At 40.6% G+C, this 18,809-nt stretch overlaps 1 protein-coding gene across 2 annotated transcripts in view; it reads left to right on the plus strand.

The window, feature by feature from the left end:
* The window catches only part of MYO1E (myosin IE), a 78,503-nt gene that overhangs the window by 46,920 nt on the left and 12,774 nt on the right, over positions 1 to 18,809 (plus strand). For both annotated transcript variants that reach the window (XM_041418462.1, XM_041418463.1), the window contains exons 10-19: positions 2,471 to 2,667; positions 3,591 to 3,671; positions 4,054 to 4,140; positions 5,391 to 5,477; positions 6,548 to 6,715; positions 7,459 to 7,544; positions 8,140 to 8,221; positions 9,017 to 9,123; positions 13,017 to 13,115; positions 16,849 to 16,993. In XM_041418462.1, the coding sequence (XP_041274396.1) occupies positions 2,471 to 2,667; positions 3,591 to 3,671; positions 4,054 to 4,140; positions 5,391 to 5,477; positions 6,548 to 6,715; positions 7,459 to 7,544; positions 8,140 to 8,221; positions 9,017 to 9,123; positions 13,017 to 13,115; positions 16,849 to 16,993 (1,139 nt within the window). The remainder of the gene's footprint in view (positions 1 to 2,470; positions 2,668 to 3,590; positions 3,672 to 4,053; positions 4,141 to 5,390; positions 5,478 to 6,547; positions 6,716 to 7,458; positions 7,545 to 8,139; positions 8,222 to 9,016; positions 9,124 to 13,016; positions 13,116 to 16,848; positions 16,994 to 18,809) is intronic.

The raw sequence follows: 18,809 nt of genomic DNA on the forward strand, positions 1-18,809 counted from the left end.
TCTTTCAATCAGATCAAGACATTTGAAAACCCTACAAGATGGATACAGAGTGAGTTGCATCAAAATAACAAATGGCAAAGACATTAATTAAAAATAAATCATCAGGAGTGAATGTGTTTCTGTGATGAGCCATGTCCACCATGTTTCTCCTGCTCTCTGGGATACAAACACATAAATTGTGTATGAATAATATATGGGAAGAAATTAGAAAGTAGAATGAATATCCAACCTTACACATAAATATACTGATTTTTAGAGAAGCCAGAGAAGAAATAGCCACATCTCTAGCACATCATTTCTGCATTATGAAGATGAAAGTTGGTCTCATTTCTCTTCTCCTTTAGTCCTTTCCCCAGTTTACCGTTCATCCTGACCAATTAAATGTAAAGCATTTACAGCCTCCATAGCCACAAAAGATAAAGTACAAGGAACCACCCCTGGTCAGTCCTGCTTTTTGTAAGCCTGAAATAATAAAAGGTTTAAGAATTTGGTCAGTAGCATTCTTTTATTAGTCCTTCCCCCAGCTTACCGTTCATCCTGACCAACTAAATATTAAAGCATTCATAGCCTCCATAGCCACAAAAGATAAAGCACAAGGAACCACCCTGGTCAGTCCTGCTTTTTGTAAGCCTGAAATAATAAAAGGTTTAAGAATTTGGTCAGTAGCATTCTTTTATACAGCTAATTGCAGAAAAATATGCAAAGCCATTCTTTGGGTCATCAAAACCTCTACTCTGAGTCAGAATCAAATCTGTACAGACCATTCTTGACAGACCTTTGGACAAATGCATCTTTAAAACTGCCAGTGATTGCTATCTGCTCTAGTTTTTGATTTTATTGATAGATGAGAAAAGTTCTTATTTGCTGGAAATCTTCCATGCTACAAAATAATGGCAAATAATAGTGCTTCTTTCTTGGAAGGAGAAAAGAATTTAAACCCTCCCTCTTTACACTTGCATGGTATTGCAAGGGTTGTTTTTCACTTCCTGGAAGCCCAGGAAGCGAGCCCAGTCTTTTCAGCTTTCTTTTACAGAGTGCATTTAAAACTATTCCACTGAATGCTACTGATGACTCTTTGAGGATCATTTTTTCAATTACATGCATATCCTGCTTTATAATAATTTCCAGACTGCAACTTTATGGTCCCTAACTAGGGAAAACAATCAGGCATCTTAGGAATGTGGAGTTGTATCAAGTGCTGGCCAGCTTCTCTTCCCTTACAGTAAATCATTAGCACTGGGAAGGGAGAGTTTCTGGGCTCTGCATAGTGCTTCTTGCCATTAGACTGTCTTCATAAATTCTTACCAGTACTATTGGTTAAGCATTTTTCCTGGCATTGTAGCAGTATATGTGAACATATCTGGTGGTCTATAATTGCCTGCATTCTTTCCCAAGGTAAAGCATATGATGATTGACCTTTTCATGTGCTCTTCATCCTGTGTTCACTGAATTACCAGAGATGTTGCCAGTGACTCAACTTTGTGTGGTTCCTGGTCCCCAGAGTAAATTTAATGAATGTGCTGATGGTAATAAATAATATTTCAGAAAGTTGGTGGTTGTTTCCGATTTTAAAAATACTTTTGGAATAAAGTACTAAAGGGTTGTGCTGTGACATTACAGTTGCATAAAGAGCAAGTGGCTGCCACCTTAGTGATTATTTTACATCCTCCTCACCCCAGTAAAGTAGATCTGAAACCAGTGGAACATGGAGGAAATGCTCTTAGAGGGCCATGTGGTTCAGCAGAGGTGCAATACCACCTCCAAGAGTTTTCCTCAGGAGCTGTTTCCATTTGCTTTCAAGGCACTTCTGGTTTTCCACTCCCTAAGATGTGTGACACCTACAGTAACTTCTGCACCATGTGCTTAGAGTGTGGAGAATACCAGGGCCTGGGCTGCTTATGGCACAGATGTATTTTTGTGCTTTACTTTTAAAGTAGTGGAAAAAGAATTGGCAAAGTACTTACAGAATAAAGAATTAAAAAATAAAAGGCAAGGTAATTGAAAACTTTTTGCAATGTCCTCACAAGAAGAAAGAGAAAGGATATTAGGGAACAGCCTACTTTTTATTGCATTTTAAACATTTCATGTTTTTACAAAGAATTGTCAATGGTGTCAATTTTATTTCATGTATGAGCTCTACATTTTATTTCCATCTCCTCCAAGAGTGATTTGTTTGAACCACACAGTTCAAAACCATGTCCTGTGGCAGCTTACATGTTTGAAGGACTGAAGGTACAGAAGTAGATGACTATTTTACTTCAAGGTCTTTTAGCTTAATTGAAATTAAGTTAAGAGTTGAAAATGTCCTTGAGGAGCATAGAGAAATTTTGAAGACACAAATTGCTTCTCTTTTCCTTTTTAAACTGCACACTCCATGACTGTTACTGTTATTTAAGATAAAGTTAATTTTTTTCTTTGTTCTGTGTTTAGTCTGTAAGTCATAATACAGCAAGCCTGATCTTTCTTGCAGTTTTAGCTTTCCCTGCTTTTCTCCTGGGAATTAACCAGGACCGCCTGAAGGAAAAACTGACCAGCAGACAGATGGACAGCAAGTGGGGAGGCAAATCTGAGTCCATTAATGTCACACTAAATGTGGAACAAGCCTGCTACACCAGGGATGCCCTCGCCAAGGCCCTTCATTCCCGTGTTTTTGATTACTTGGTGGATGTAAGTTGGATTTGCTTGATTCTACTAAGTACCCAAACAAGTTGAAGGGCTCTAGGAATGTTCCTTGCAGGCCTTTTCTTGCCTGTCTTTGCTTTGCCCAGGCCTGCCCAGTGCAGTGGGAGTGTGACCATGGATACCAAACACAGGGCACTGCCTCTGACACCAGCTGGGCTGGCAGGCTCCTGCTGTGACTGTCCCATGTGGGATCCTCATCTCCCTCTGTCAGCATCCCTGCTTCTCTGAGTGTGATTCCTCCTCCTCAGCTGAGTGGAATTGGCTGGTTGTGCTGCCCTGCTCTCTGATCCCACTTCCCTGCAAAGAGCCCCTTCAGCAGCAGGATTTGGCAGTGGAGCCAGGGGCCAAATTCCATTCTCCAGACTGAAATGCTTTCTTGCTCAGAGTCAGACCCTGGGCTGGGCTGGAGGCTGGGGGCCCTGGATGCTCCTGGTGCAGCAGGGATCTGCTCCATGGGGAACTGCAGTGGCCCAGAGCTCCCCTGCCCACAGCAGCCCTGTCATCCCACTGTGCCTGTACCAGCACTGACCTGCACAGCAGGGCATGCAGAGTGAGGTGAAGAGATTCTCTGTACCCTCAGCAAAATTCATCAAATAGCAGACTTAAAGCTGTTCTTTTTCTGTTGGCTCCTTTTATTTAACTGAGCTAATTACAGTGAAAAGAAAGATTTTTGTAGATAGTAGATCCAAAGGCTCACTGACCTGGAAAACAGGATAACATACTGTTCATTTCCTAACTGCTTGTAACACTTTATTAAAAAGTGAAAGCAAAAGAACATTTTCTGTATATTTGTATTCAAATTCAAATATGTTATTTAAAAAGAATTTTATTATAAGTATTTATGAATATTGATGTATTTTAATTGTATCAACTACATTTTGTTTTAATTTTTGTTTCTGTTTTGTTAGTCTATTAATAAGGCAATGGAGAAGGACCATGAAGAATATAACATTGGTGTCCTTGATATTTATGGCTTTGAAATATTTCAGGTATGACAGTGGAATACTTGGGGTTTGAGCAGGTCTGACCTGGGAGAGCTTTTTTGTAATTTAGAGGGAAAAAAATTTAAACCAGAAAAAAAATCACAGATCCTACGGCCAGAATAAAAGCAAAAAAATCCCATCCCATCTTCCTGGACATTGTGATCTCACTGGTAATGTCTCACTTAATAAACATGAGGTATTGAAGAAACTTCAAAGAAATGAAGTCATTGATCTTAACAGGAAGATCTGAAATTCCACAAAATGTTACAAAGTCAGCAACCCATCTGTCACTGACAGTGTTTCTTTGAAGCTTACTGCCAGTGTAAGAACTGACAATTATTGTGTATAAGGCAGGAGACTAATTTTTACATTGCTCCCTTTTCTACAGAAAAACGGTTTTGAACAGTTCTGCATCAACTTTGTAAATGAAAAACTGCAGCAGATTTTTATTGAACTGACACTGAAGGCAGAGCAGGTAACCAGATTTTTTTTATTATTTTGGAATTCACAAATGATCTATTCTTTTGTCAGCTGGTGGAACAATCGAGGTGTTATCATCTGCAACAGTAGATCTACTTTGTTAAGCAAGACAAAGGGAAGGAACACAACCTTTGTTGTCGACTGACCCTAAAACTGTGAAGCACATCAGCTGCAGGCGTTTGTTCTCTCTGTGCTGGGGTGGTGCAAAGCCAGAACACCCCACAGTGTGCTGCTGCAGTCATATGACTGTGCCCAGGCGTGCTGCAGTCTGACTCATGGGCAGGGATGGAAAGCTGCAGCCTGGCTCCATCCCTGGGCTTCCCTTGAGCATGACACACATTTCACTTCCCTTCATTTCCTCCACACCTTTTCTATTTTTTGAATATATATATATATTTATATATATGTATATGTGTGTATGTAAGAATGAAATAGATCAGAGAAATACAGAGATACTTGTGAAAGTATTTGCAGTTCTCTGCTCACAGTCTTACTGCCAAATCTCAATTTTTTTGTTTCTGCAAGGGAGGGCAGACAGGATGCAGCTGAGACAGGAGCCCTGTGTGCAGTGTGAGCTCAGGGCTGGCACCAGCTTTGGGACAGAGTTTGCAGGAATGCCCAGACACAATTGCTTTTGTGGAAAAGTGACCAGTCATGGCACTGGGTGCACAAATGACCTGCAGAGTGTCTACTGAGCCCTTGTATGTGCAACTGACTGGGGCAATTTAAGAGAATTTTAGTACAGATTTTCCCCCAGTCAGTCTTTAGGTGTCTTTTTAGGTACAGTAATTGCATACAGAAATAAAAAGCTGCATCTTCATTTCATGTACATTTCTAAATGTGTTGTCTGGGGGATCTGATCCTCCATGTGCCTGTCACAATCTGAATTTTAAAATAGATCAGGATGTGGATACTGAGGTGCACTGTCAAGATACTATTTGCAAAGTGCTTTGACAATAAATGCAGTTGAAATCTTCCTGCTGTTGTCAGTAACCGCGGAAGGGCTATGAATGACAAAGGAATGTGTGGGGAGAACAGAGTGGGATTCCAATTCATCTTTTAGGCAGCAGAGAGCTGGATTTAACATCAGTAGGGTCATTTCTCCCACCTCCACCCAGTCATACATTTGGCAAGTCTTCCTGAACATGAGTAGTGCAGAGTTTGTGTCTGTGGAGTGTGTTGTAAATCTAGGGCTACATCTGCAGTGCAAAAGAGTGTTTGCATCTGTTTCTTTTCACTTAACAGGAAGAATATGTGCAAGAAGGAATTAGATGGACACCAATAGAATATTTCAACAACAAAATAGTGTGTGACCTTATAGAGAACAAAGTGGTAAGTACTTAGAACAAACAGGTGGAGAAAACAACAGGATTTTTTTTTCTCTTAAATATTTGGGCAGCTGCTTTTTCTATAAAGAAGGTTCTTAGGAAAATGCAAATGCTGTTGTTCAGTTACTGAGTCATACTAAGTCTATATATAAATCTTACATAAGATGTCTTATGGGAGCCCTAAGATATGTCATGTAAGATACACCATCCAAAAAGAGAACTATACCATAGTGTGATTGACATGCTAAAAAACAAAAATAGTGGGGGAAAAATTTTATCCACTGAAATTTGTCATGACCTTAGTGACGTACTGTACATCAGATAATACTCTTTGTGTCCCTGGGAGATTTAGTTCAGTTTGGGGAAGCTACAGCACCACCTTTCCTTCAAGGTGCTGTTGCAAATCAAGCAGAAACAAGTGAAGAGACAGTATTGTAGATAAAGGAAGTGTTGTGGTTTTGCTCCACAGACTGTTCTGTAGTCTCAAGTCTTCATGTTCCATTTTGGGACGACAACAAATTGTTGTGCTTTAGGTCAGAAGTAGGGTGTTTCTCAGATAATTCTTTATCCTCATGTAGGCAAGAACAGTTTTGAAAGACTGGAGTGGCTTGTGCTTGAATGCACATCAGATTTTGCCCATTTTCTGCCTGTATGAGGATAACTAGCAAGAGAATAAAATTTCCCTCCAAGTCTCAGATATTTAGCTCTAAGTCTGTCAGATTGCAGCATGTCCATTTAAATACTTTTCTCAGACATGGGTTTACTTTTTGGTGGAGTGAGGAAAGAAACTTTAAACAGTTGTTGAGTGTTTTGATGTTTTTGTTAATGTGTTTTTTCAACAGTAATCACTGTTTCCTCCATCATTTCCTACTGTCATCCTATGAGGTGTCATCTCTCCTTAAACTATTTGCATATTGGTGTAAAAGTTAATCTCAGTTGATTGGAGGGAAATCCTTCCTGACTGTGCTCTAGTGTTTTTGTAGCAAAGACAATTTTCTGTTTGGGGGAAACAGCTGGCACCATATTTTTCTCCCCCCTCACTTGAGCTGCTGTTCTTGTTCCCCACCACATCAGAACCCCCCAGGGATTATGAGCATTTTAGATGATGTGTGTGCCACGATGCACGCCGTGGGAGAAGGGGCTGACCAGACACTGCTCCAGAAACTGCAGATGCAGATTGGGACTCATGAACATTTCAACAGCTGGAACCAGGGCTTCATCATCCATCATTATGCTGGAAAGGTAATGTGGAAAATCCTCACTGAACTCTCTGTAATGTGTTCATGAGGAAGGAGGACAGTAATGAGAGGAAGGGGGAGCCCTGCAGAGGGCTGGCTTGGTTTTGCACAGCCAGGTTCTCTCAGGAGACAGTGTCCCTTCACAGTGCAGGCAGCTTAGGGCAGAAATGCCTTCACAAATGGCCCTTGCTGGAGAGAGGAGGCTGAGCCTTGCTGCTCTCAGAACCAAACTTAATTGTAATAAATGAGTGCCCCATGACTTTCATTAATTGTAATCTCATTTGTTGATTACAGTAGCAGTGAATTTAAAGAATTCATATATAAAAGTGATGTTTAGGTGATGATATGCCAATAAAACTGGGAATATAATGTGCAGTTCTATCTTGTTTGGATTTATTTCTCAGAGTATTCATTGTTTTCCGAAGTTAATAACGGTGAATCCTTACTACACAAAAAATTTCTTAGTAAAATTCAGTATTAAATTCACTTGTCATGTTCCATTCACTAGTTCCATAAGCTTTTTTAAATTTGACTTTAAATGGAATTTATATTTAAGGATGAAGCTCCTTTGCTTGTTGCAAAAAAGTTTAATAATACATGCTAGAATTCAGTGCTCATTGTAGTATCTAAGTTTTACCAGACTAACCAAAAAGTACAGAACAGCAACTGATGAGGACAGAATTTAAACTTTCTTTAATTATTGGGTTCTCAACTTACCACAAACAATCAATTTCCACCTTGGCCCAGGTATCTTATGATATGGATGGATTCTGCGAGAGAAATCGGGATGTTCTTTTCATGGACTTGATTGAACTCATGCAGAGCAGTGATTTGTACGTAAGCAAACCTTGCTTGGAGCTAGGAATGCCGTGGTGGTTCGGAGGGGCACAGAGGGCCACACTTCTCTGCTTTGCACCTGCTGCCCTCCTTTGTGTGACAGTGCACATGGCCAGCAGCAGGAGAGCAGAGCACTGCGTTACCCTGACCTTCATTTCTGCAGACTGGGCCCAGGCAGGCACTGCACTGTCAGAGTCAAGTGCTGTAGTGGCAGCCTTGGGTTTGGCCTCAAGCAAGGCCATCAGTGCTCTGGCCTGTTCTTCTCAGAACAGGCACTCTTTTGGCAAAGTAACTTTTTTTTGTGATGTGTTTTAATTAATTGATGCTTATTTTTTAAGAAGTGTGCATTTCTTCAAGACTTCTAGATGTCTGGTGTCATGGCTTTCAATGCTCACTAAAATAGCAAGGGGTATCTGTGAGGAATGAGGCTCATGGAAAGTACTAATCTTAAAATAGATTTGATATAACTCAAGAGTAATAGAAATAGCTATTTATATTCTGCTCAACTATCAACTTTTACAGCATATTCCTTGACATGCCTGCATTGAATCATCTTTCTATGCCAACCCTGTTTTATAAATTCTTTCCTAGGCCTTTTATAAAGGCTCTGTTTCCTGAAAACCTTCAAGTGGACAAGAAGGGCCGTCCCACCACTGCAGGCAGCAAAATCAAAGTATGTCTCCTTTTGCAGTGTTGGTGTGTGTATATGTGGTTGTGTGTTTGTGTATGAACAGCTAAATAAATTTTAAAAAGTATTTTATTTCTTTACTTTCCTGATATTTTTAAAGATAGATATTAGGAGTATCCTCATGGCAAAGTGGTGCATTGTTTCAGCATTGTTAGAACTGTTCTGCCCAGCATGAGTGTTCAGTAGATGTTGTATTCAGATGCATCCTATAGCAGTGAATTTTCAAAAGGAGCAATTGGTGGTACTTGTGTGCATAATGTGTGAGCCACCTCACTCAGCCTCTCATGTCCTACAGCTAACTGCAGAAAACTGGTCTCTGCAGTGCAGAAATGCCTGACCCAACACCCACACAGTGAACAGCAGTCTCTGCTGACCACAGAGTGCCTTGCCTAAGGCAGCAAGTGCTACAAGGCCAGGGTCTGTTGGGAGACTGATTGTAGGACACACACTTAGGTTGCACATGACTTGCTAATCGATATTTTACCAGTCTCTTTTCTCACAGGTTCACTTGATGAACCTGACAGGTTCACTTGATGCATTTGCTCCATATTTTTATATAGGAGTTTTAATGTATGACATAGCTGGAGATAATGGTGCCTTCTATTTACTGGCAAGTTTATTATGAAGTGCAGATTATCCCAAGTCACTTTGCTTGTTGGAGAAAGATGAAAGGCACCTGTATCTAGCCAATGTAGTCATCAGCAGATGGTTGATAATTGTAGAATTCCCTCAGGATTTACCCTGTTCAGCTGAGATCCTGTTTTTTCCTTTGTTTTACAGAAACAAGCCAATGACCTTGTTGGCACCCTGATGAAGTGTACACCCCACTACATCCGCTGCATCAAACCCAATGAAACAAAGAAGTCTCGAGACTGGGAGGAGAGCAGGTATGGATCAGCAGAGTGTGAGGAGAAGCAGTGCTAATGGTCAAAAGAAGCTATAAAAAATTCATCATTTGTGATTTTACAGCCTACAAACAGAACTACGTTCTCTAAACCATCAGAATTGAAATCTGGTATGACCTCTCCTAAATGCTGAGGCTAAGTGCTGGTCACTTGGTCTGAATCAGCACTTAGTGTGTGCAGCTCTTGGCTTTTCTCCTGCCAGTTATGGAAACCAACATTTGCATGAGTAACACAACCAGTATATTAAAGACTCAGTTTTCCATGTAGAATGTGCACACCAACTGTATTATGAACACTTCTAACTTTGGCTTTATGCTTTGAAAATAGCTTCTATTAAGAACCTAGAAAGCCAGTAGGAGATCTATATCTGCTTTTATGTCTCAAACCTGCCAGAAAGTGTCTGTAACCAACAGTGAAGAAGTTCCTGTTTTACTTATATTTAATTAGCCAGCCCTTTAAAAGGAATTGACTGGAATGTCATCTCAGGTGATTATATAGACATTAAATAGATGTCTAAATGATCTGTTTAGTTTATCACATCTGTTTTAAGGCACCTTTAACTACATGGTGCTTGTAGCACCTTCCTCTTCCCTGGAAGAGATGCTGCTCTTTTTGCACTGGGGTGGGTGCTCAGTAGGATGTGTAAGCTGTGTGGGGCTCTAGTGTAGGTAGCATTCAGTATTATATACCAAGTACTTCTGAAAACGGTAAAATTGCTGATAAAGCAAGTGGTTATTTTTATCACAGTGAAACAGCTGGTACATATAATAGGTACATATAATACCAAGTACTTCTGAAAATGGTAAAATTGCTGATAAAGCAAGTGGTTATTTTTATCACAGTGAAACAGCTTGCAAAGTCTGATAAAAAGCATTCTTGGACAACCCCAGCAGAATTCCCTTCCTGCCTTTCCAGCAGACCAGCACAGTCACATGCAGATGGAGAGCACTTACAGAAGCTTATTGGGACTGCACTCCAGAGTCTCAGTGAGGGCTTGGCAGTAAATGCAGACCCTCTTTAGCTTTTCCACCCTGAAAATCCTACTGTGCAGCACTTCATTTTCTACTCACACTGGGGACCAAAGGAGGAGACTAAGTGATCCTGGGAAAAGTGTATATAAAACTTATAGCTAAAAATTGAGGGGCTTTTAAAATCAATCATTTGCATATTGGAAAACAGGCCTATTATTGTGGAAGGTGTTGCTAGGAAACCAGTGAAACAAATACAGTCAGTCCTAGTCCTGAGAAAAGGACAGCTTTCAGGAAACCCCTTTAGGAGCAGAAATGGGCAAGATTTCTTCTTGTTTTCCTATAGTGAGGATGGTGTGTTACCAGCAGCTGCTGTATTTGCCAAGTGAAATACAAAGGATTGTATACTGTCAAGCTCAGACAGAGATGGAAAATGCTGCTTACAATGGCAATCCTTCATCCCTGTTTAAAAATCCCAACATTCTTCCATTTCCATCTGTGATTGCCCACCTAATGTACTAGGACTTCACTGGGGCACTTGGTGACAGGTCTGGGGAAGAGAAATTTATATGCATGTGACAGTTCAAAGTTAAGCTTAATATTGTTGCTTATCAAATTTACTGTGAAAAAGATTTGAGGGAACTAAAAAACATAATTGAGTTTATGTAATACTTCGCTGATTGCTGGATTTTCAAAATGTTTTTGTTTTATTTTCTTGCATGGTCACATAATGCTGCATCATACACAGGCTGCCTTAGTCAGTGTAATGGGAGTAGCAATTTGCTTATTAGTAGCAGGTTTACTAGACCATGAAAATGCAACTGAAAAAGGAAAAAACCCTTTCACAAAGCTGCTCTGACTTCATGCTCCCAGAAGCCATGGAACTCCACCTTTCTGCTGCTGTTGAATAACTCCAGAATATTTAGCACTGAAACATAGGCCTTTGTAATATCTAAAGCTTGTATAATACCTTAGTTAGTCCAGAAATTGGGGTGTTCTTGAAATGTGTTTTTGTTCAGGTCCTGGCAAAGCCACTTGGACTTGTATTCAAAACTGCTGCATTAGCTGAATTCCCAGACCCTGACCTGCTTGAGGTTGCTGCCTGAAGGGAGATTTTCAGTGTGTCTTTTCTCAGAAAGGAAAGGAAAAAACCAGAAAAATGTCTCAAATTCTCTAGTGCTGGACACTGATACTGGCAAGACAGTAAGAAAATGGGAGTAGTACTGTTGCTCCAGTGCATTATTCCAGATGTGAACAGGAGGGAAAGCTATAAACAGGAAAATGTATTTTTGTCTACCAACTTTGTACTGAACCAGAATTCTTGGAGTGGGTACAAAATATACTTGATTCCTTGAACACAGCAAGATTAAAATGTGTGGTAGTCTTTATTTTAAGCTAAAAGAGCAATATCACTCATCATTTAATAAAATACCTCTCAAAAGTGTCTTCAAAAAGAAGAAATAACTGAAGGGATTTTGTCATTTGTAGCAAGGGATTTCAAAAGATTTTCCCCTTCATACTATGAGTCATTTGAAAAAATATGACTCAACAACAAGAGCAGAAAAAAAGGGCAGTACATATTATATTCAAATTCAACTTTTCAAAATAGCTAGAGAAATAACATTGAATTAACTGAGAGTGTTTCAGGATTTGAAAAATCTTCTGTAAAATCAGAGAAATAGTAAGCAAAACAAAATTAAATGGCTTATTTACAGGGTCACTTTTAAAAAATTATATGCAAACAGATGCTCTTTTATATACTGTTTGTTAACTGTTTGTTAAACTTGCAGGACTAAAATCTTAAAAACTGTTATAGATCAGACTGAAAGCTAAAGCTTTTATACTTTGCTCTGTAGAAGAACGGGAACAGAGTTGAAAAACTGACCTTGCTTCTTTCAGCATATGACTTAGCTGAGAAAATTAAGGAAATGCCAAGGAAATCAGCAACTGAAATTCTTCAAATCAAATTACCAAACATTAACAGTAGACTAGCAGGATATGTAAGAAGAAACATAGAATCATAAATGTGTTACAGGTCTAGAAGGAGGAAAAAGTGCAAAAGCTTTTTTGTGTTGCTGCTTTTCTGCTTAGCATTTCATGGGCACATACTTGTTCGGATTACTGGAAGTGCTTGGTGTGAGGCAGCCCTGCTGCTGTTGGGATAATGATGCTTCAGTTCCCATGTGCAGCAGAGTTTCTCCACAGCCATTGGCACTTTCTGTGGGACTGGTACCAGCTCAGCTTTTGTTTGTGCTTTAAAATGTGCCATGGATGAGTCATCCATTACTGGCTTTAGCCAGTCTTGTGCCTATCCTCGAATCCTTCCTTTGCAGCATGGTAAAATTAGGAGGAATTCTAGCTTTTCATCAGTATGCTGACCTGGCTTTCTTCCTTCTGATTCTTTGTGTATTGAAAGTTTGGCATCAGGGCCTTTTTCCAGCCATCGGATTTGGTCTTTTCTCCATAACAACAAGGAAAGAAATGTTACTGTGTTGCTGTTTGAGCTATGTAAAGCATAGGAAAAACCTTGAGAAGAGAACACAGGACAATTTCCCAATCCTTTGGATACCAGCTGTGTAATTGTATCACTGATAGTTACTTGGCCTTTTGTGGATTTTATTATTACCTAAGAAATGTATACACAAATTATTTTGGAGATGGGAAGTTAAACTAGGAAAAAATGCTAAGGTTAACTTGCTACATGTATTTCAGTGCTGTGGTCTACCTGCCTGGAATACCTTTCCTACCTTGCAGTGTGCAGGGTAATGTGCAAAATTAGGTTCATTTACCTGTGCATGAATTTTAGCAATGAAGAGTTAAACATGATTCAGATGTTTAAGAATGCCTCAATCCACAAGTATGCTGAAATTAAATGGATTTTAAGCCTTGCATTGTTTTTGTCCCCAGGGTAAAACATCAAGTGGAATACTTGGGTCTGAAAGAAAATATTCGAGTCAGAAGAGCTGGCTACGCCTACAGACGGATTTTCAAGAAGTTTCTGCAGAGGTAGGTAACACTGTTTAGAAGAATTGCTATAAACAACAGCCGGGTTGTTTACATGATGAGGAGAGAACCAAAGGTTGCCAGTTTTGAAACCTTCCCATTTCCCACTTAGCCATTTCTCCACATGTGCCTTGTTCAGTGATCTCCTTTACACAGAGATGTCAAAGTGCTTTAAAGCCTGGCTTTGTGCTACTGAAAGTACTTCACCTTTTCTGTACCCTTGCCTAAGGCCTCAGTATTTGTAGTGCTATGAAAGGGGTCCTCAAAGTTACAAAGAGTTCAAGGAACCGAGGCAGTGCCTGAAATCTGAGTGTCCAGCTGCAAGCCTTGTCTAAAATGTTACTGCTCCAGCTCTCCCAACTCTCCCCACTGCAGACAGAAGGCAGGTAAAGAAGTCCACACCTGCCATTCAACCACTGCAGTGTAAAGAGTAACCTCAGCTTACGCAGCTTGTTATCCCTCCACTGGTATTCTGACAGCTGGGAATGGGCACAGCTCAAACCTCTGCAGCTGCTCACGGCATGAATGAAAGCAAGTCAGAGCTCTGGAAGATCAATCCTGTTCTTGGTGTCTCAGGACCAGCTGTTACCATGATTAACTACCTCCACTGGCTAATGAAATCCTCTTAAATAGGAGCAGTTTCAAGATTTATACAACATTCAGCTTCTGTTCCTCAGAAACTGGAGACATGCAGCTAGTAAGTGCCCGAACAGGCTTTATGTGATAAATCAGCTTTCGCTGGAAGTCGTTGCATTGCATTTGAGAGTGTCAAACAAAAACCCAGTCAGTTTTTGCAAGGAGTGTAGTACAGTTAATCAGCACAGTAAAAAGCCATTAGTAATCCTTAATGATAGTACCAAGAATATTCTAATAATGTAGAATATTCTAATAATTCCAGACCTAAAATCCCTGAAAAGAAGGACTTCATTTTCATGGAACAATTATAAATTCCTTTTTCTTTATGACTTTCAAGCCTAGATGTATAAACATGAACATGCTACAGGCTACGTTGCTTAACACAGACTGTTGCTGAGACAAATAACAGATTTATACTTGTGTTAAATCTAGCCTGAACACAGACTGTGAGAGCTGGGCAGGCTCTGAGAGTTCTGCACAGAGGAAGGCTGCGTGGTACTTCTGGATCCACAGGCAACTGAAACTCCTCTTACGGAATTCATCCTTTTGTTTCAGATGATTTAGCTTTGTTAAATTTGACATTTTGTTATGAGTAAAACTCTTCCTGCTCCCTTTCCATTCACAGTTCCTAGCATCCAGAACAAGCTCTGTTCTGACCCCCAGAGTCAGTGTGAGTAAAATGGGGCTGAGGCATGGGATGGACAGGAAATGCATGCTCGTACACTTGTTTTCATTGGGCGTTCCTTGGCAGCTCCATGCAAGTGGAGATTGCTGGGCTGAATAGACTTTTATGTACAAAATTTACATTTGCATGCAAAAAGCCACAGTCACTGAAAAGGCCTGTGTGTTCCCAAGCATAACCAATCTGAAAGCTGAGCTTCCCACTCCTGGTTCAGCCATCAGACCTAACTGCATCCTGGGAGTTTGTAATACCTATCTGGGGGCAGTCATGATCTTAAGTTGTTTCAGAAGCATGTTAAGAACACATTCAGTACTTGGGCTGAAATCATCTGCAAGATCAAATTACACAAGCTTAGCAAACCTGGATTCATGGATAGTGACATGACTGGTTTCATGGGAAGCATGCACGAGGACACTGAAGTGCCATTGCTAAACAGCAGTGAACAGTCAGAGTTGTCACATTATCAAACTGTGAAATGCTTAAGTAGTGCATGTTATAGAATTATCTGTTTGTTCTGCCCTGTAGACTTGTCACAGCAGTAAAATGTGTGAAGTTAATTTGATGAAAAAGGAGAATTTAAAATCTGTTCTTACTTTGTACCCAAGAGCTCTACATATATTAAAAGGTCTTGAATCACATTTTTCCCTATGCCCTCCTTTTCAGCTCAGGAGATGTAGGAGAGAATTCATAGCATGCTGAAATGTCATGTCACAGTCTCTTGTGTGGAAGGTAGCAGTTTCAAACATCTTTATTCACCTCAGCTCCTTTACCTTTAGACGTGGTTAGACCCACCTACACAGCTGCACTGTTGGGAGTACATGATGAGCCTGCAAAAGAGGCTGGTAAATAAATGAGCTGGGAGTTATTTTAACTTACTTTAACCCCTTCGTTGGTTGCATCTATTTATCCCATAATACTGATAAATCACATAAATATGTAGTGCACACTTTGTCTAAACACACATTGTGTATAATACACTGCCATATTTAAGGTGGTGTAAGAGCTACTTCATTACACTGTCCAGCAGAGTACCTGAGCATTTGTTAGCTGAGAGATTTGCACATGAGAACATCAGCGGTTTGAATCCCACTGAATGATTCAGAAGTTACTTTTCTCTCATGCACCTTCTATTCAGAGGTGTTTGGGTGTTGTGATACATTTCTTTTTAACTGTTTGCTATTTCTGTTTGTGTGGTATTGTTACTTAAATTGCATGATACTGTTCCTGCTTCTTGGCTGCATAATATTTTAGATATGATGGTAACAGGTAATCAACATTCCTTTAATGTATTTTCCAACAATTCCTTGTCTGATTTTTTGAGAACATTTTATTAGGAGCTGCCTAAATCATCTTAAGAACTTGGGAATTACAACAAACCGACCTCCAGTCCCGATCACTTTTTTCATGTGTTGGATAGTTTTACTAACAAGCATGATTTAGTTTACATCACTTAAGTATGCCTAAGGCATTAAAAGGAAACTGTCAAGAGTAAAGAATATAAGATTTTGGGGAGAAATTTGTCTCAATATATTTAGCGGTTCTCCAGTCTTGTCAAAGGAGCCCGAACAGCTGCTGCCAGAGAAGTTCCTTACCCCCAGACATGCTGGGGCAGCTAAAGCCCAGCAGTGCTCCTTTGGTGGGCAGTGGAACAAGGCAGCTTTGTAACTCCTGCCTGGCAGTTCCAAAAGCCCAAGTGAAGCCTGGAGAAGTGGGCAGTTTAAAAGGGGCTGCAACTTGGCATGACTTCATTCTCAAGGCTTGCAGAGGACACCATGAGAGAGCAGGCTTCATGCTGCTTTCTGTCAAAGAAAGTTCGAGCACTTCCCTGCTCCTTCAGGGCCCTCTGTGGTGTCAGTTCCCAGGGTGCCCTCAAGCACCAACATCACTGTGGCTTCCTTCTTGCTCCAGAGGCCAAGCCAGAGGCTTCCTGGGAAAGAGCCAGCACTGGCTCCTTGCTAAATGCAGCCCAGCTGCTGAGCAGGTGGGTTAGGAGCACAGGCTGGTCACTTGCTCAGAAACAGAAACGACCTTTGTAAGAATAAGAGAAGGCTTGAGTGAGAAATTGGACATATGCTTGGGAACCAGTTTAGAGTAGCAAGGATGTAGCTACTCAAATCTGCACCATAGGTCATTGTTGGTGAATAACCTCACCCTGGAATTAAGCAGATTCCAGCAGAATTTTCTGCAATGAACTGCTGCAGTTACCAGAAAGCAACTTAGCATCTGGAAGTGTTCTTCTCAATTGTTTGGTCTCACCAAACAAGAAACATCTTAGTACTGTGCATCTTCACACACACCAAGCTCTGAGACCTGCTGCCATTGTCAAGCTCCCCCAGGGTAGTGCTGGCCAAGAGTCAGTGGTGTTCTGCTGCTGCTGTTTGACCCCAGGTTTTAATCTCTTCTCGTTGGTGGTTTAAGGTATGCCATTCTGACCAAAGCAACCTGGCCCTCGTGGAAAGGAGAAGAGAAACAAGGAGTCCTCCACCTGCTTCAGTCAGTCAACATGGATCCTGACCAGTACCAGCTTGGGAAGTCCAAAGTCTTCATCAAAGCTCCAGAGTCTGTAAGTGTGCCAGAACACAAGTCTTTAAATATGCAGCTGTTTGCTGAAATTGAAGTCCTGCCTGCTCAAGTTGAGCATGATACCTGCTGAGGTGAGGGAAGTGTAAAAATCTGAGACAAGCTGAGCACGTCTGTCACAGAGCCTGTGTAAAGGGCACACTACCTAAGGTCACTGCAGGGTTTTGGCACTTTATATAAAGAGAAATAAATGCATCAAGAAGAAGAAAAATAGGTTATGAAGATGCTTTGGTATCAAGAACATTGGTCCTCTCCTCATAACAAGAACTATTGATGAAGGTAGAATAATCCCAAGGGATGGTAAGGACAGTAATCAGTGTTCCAGAATGGCTGCAACTTGAAATCCCAAAGAAAATATTAGGGAGGGATCACAAGGCTGGTTTTATCCTGTGGCTATTAAGTTGTGCAAAAACTTCTGGAAAAAAGTTTTCTTACTTTGCTATTCAGGAAAGTTGTTAAGGAAAATGTGTGCTCTGCTCACCCTCATGTATTCCTGGGCCGTAGTTTGTGTAGCACATCTTGCAGCTGAGCATTGATTTCTTGGTGCTTGGACTGAAGTTACATGCTAAAATAAAAGCTGAACACTACTATAGCTATCATTTGCTGTTCTAGGAACATATATTTTTCTCTGTAGAACAACACTAATTCAGGTTAAATGCATTAAGAAGAAGAAAAATAGGTTATAAATATGAAGATGCTTTGGTATAAAGAACATTGGTCCTCTCCTCATAAAAAGAACTATTGATGAAGGTAGAATAATCCCAAGGGATGGTAAGGACAGTAATCAGTGTTCCAGAATGGCTGCAACTTGAAATCCCAAAGAAAATATTAGGGAGGGATCACAAGGCTGGTTTTATCCTGTGGCTACTAAGTTGTGCAAAAACTGTTGGAAAAAAGTTTTCTTACTTTGCTATTCAGGAAAGTTGTTAAGGAAAATGTGTGCTCTGCTCACCCTCATGTATTCCTGGGCCGTAGTTTGTGTAGCACATCTTGCAGCTGAGCATTGATTTCTTGGTGCTTGGACTGAAGTTACATGCTACTCTGCTCACCCTCATGTATTCCTGGTGCATCAGAAGCAATGGGCCGTAGTTTGTGTAGCACATCTTGCAGCTGAGCATTGATTTCTTGGTGCTTTGACTGAAGTTACATGCTAAAATAAAAGCTGAACACTACTATAGCTATCATTTGCTGTTCTAGGAACATATATTTTTCTCTGTAGAACAACAGTAATTCAGGCAATGACACTGCTGTGTCCAATCACATGGGAAGATACTTGTTAATGGCAAAAAAAAGAATGTTTCTCCAAGGCATAATAGAAACAACAAAATTTCTGTCATAAAAAGGGTAAGATATTGTTCAGGAACAATGGGATTTACATTCCTGCCTATGTCTGAGAGACATGTTTATACACCATAGCAGGTAGTGCTTCAGAGGTTGGTTATTACAGTACTTTAGGTGGCATATTGGCAGAGCAGGAAACTGTTCTGGGATCGATCCGACTTGGTCGTGGCAACAACAGCCAGCCACTTCTGAGGGAGGGTGAGCTTTTCCTGCTTCCTCTGGAGCACGGCTGTGATTTCTTCCTGGAGATCATTGGGAGTTTTGTCTTGTGAAGTTGGTGTGATCTCCTGGAGCCTGTCTCTTGGCTACTTCTGTTTGGTAGCCAGCTGGCGAGTTCTGCCATGGGATTCAGTCAGTGAATGATCTGTAACCCAGCATGATGTGCTGCTGGCCCTTTTGAGAGGATGACGTTGCTGCCCAGTGGAAGCATCTTCCCATCCCAATGCATTTTTGTGATG

Source organism: Onychostruthus taczanowskii, unplaced genomic scaffold, assembly GCF_017590055.1.
Source record: "Onychostruthus taczanowskii isolate IOZ18803 unplaced genomic scaffold, ASM1759005v1 scaffold6, whole genome shotgun sequence".
NCBI classification, from domain to species: domain Eukaryota; kingdom Metazoa; phylum Chordata; class Aves; order Passeriformes; family Passeridae; genus Onychostruthus; species Onychostruthus taczanowskii.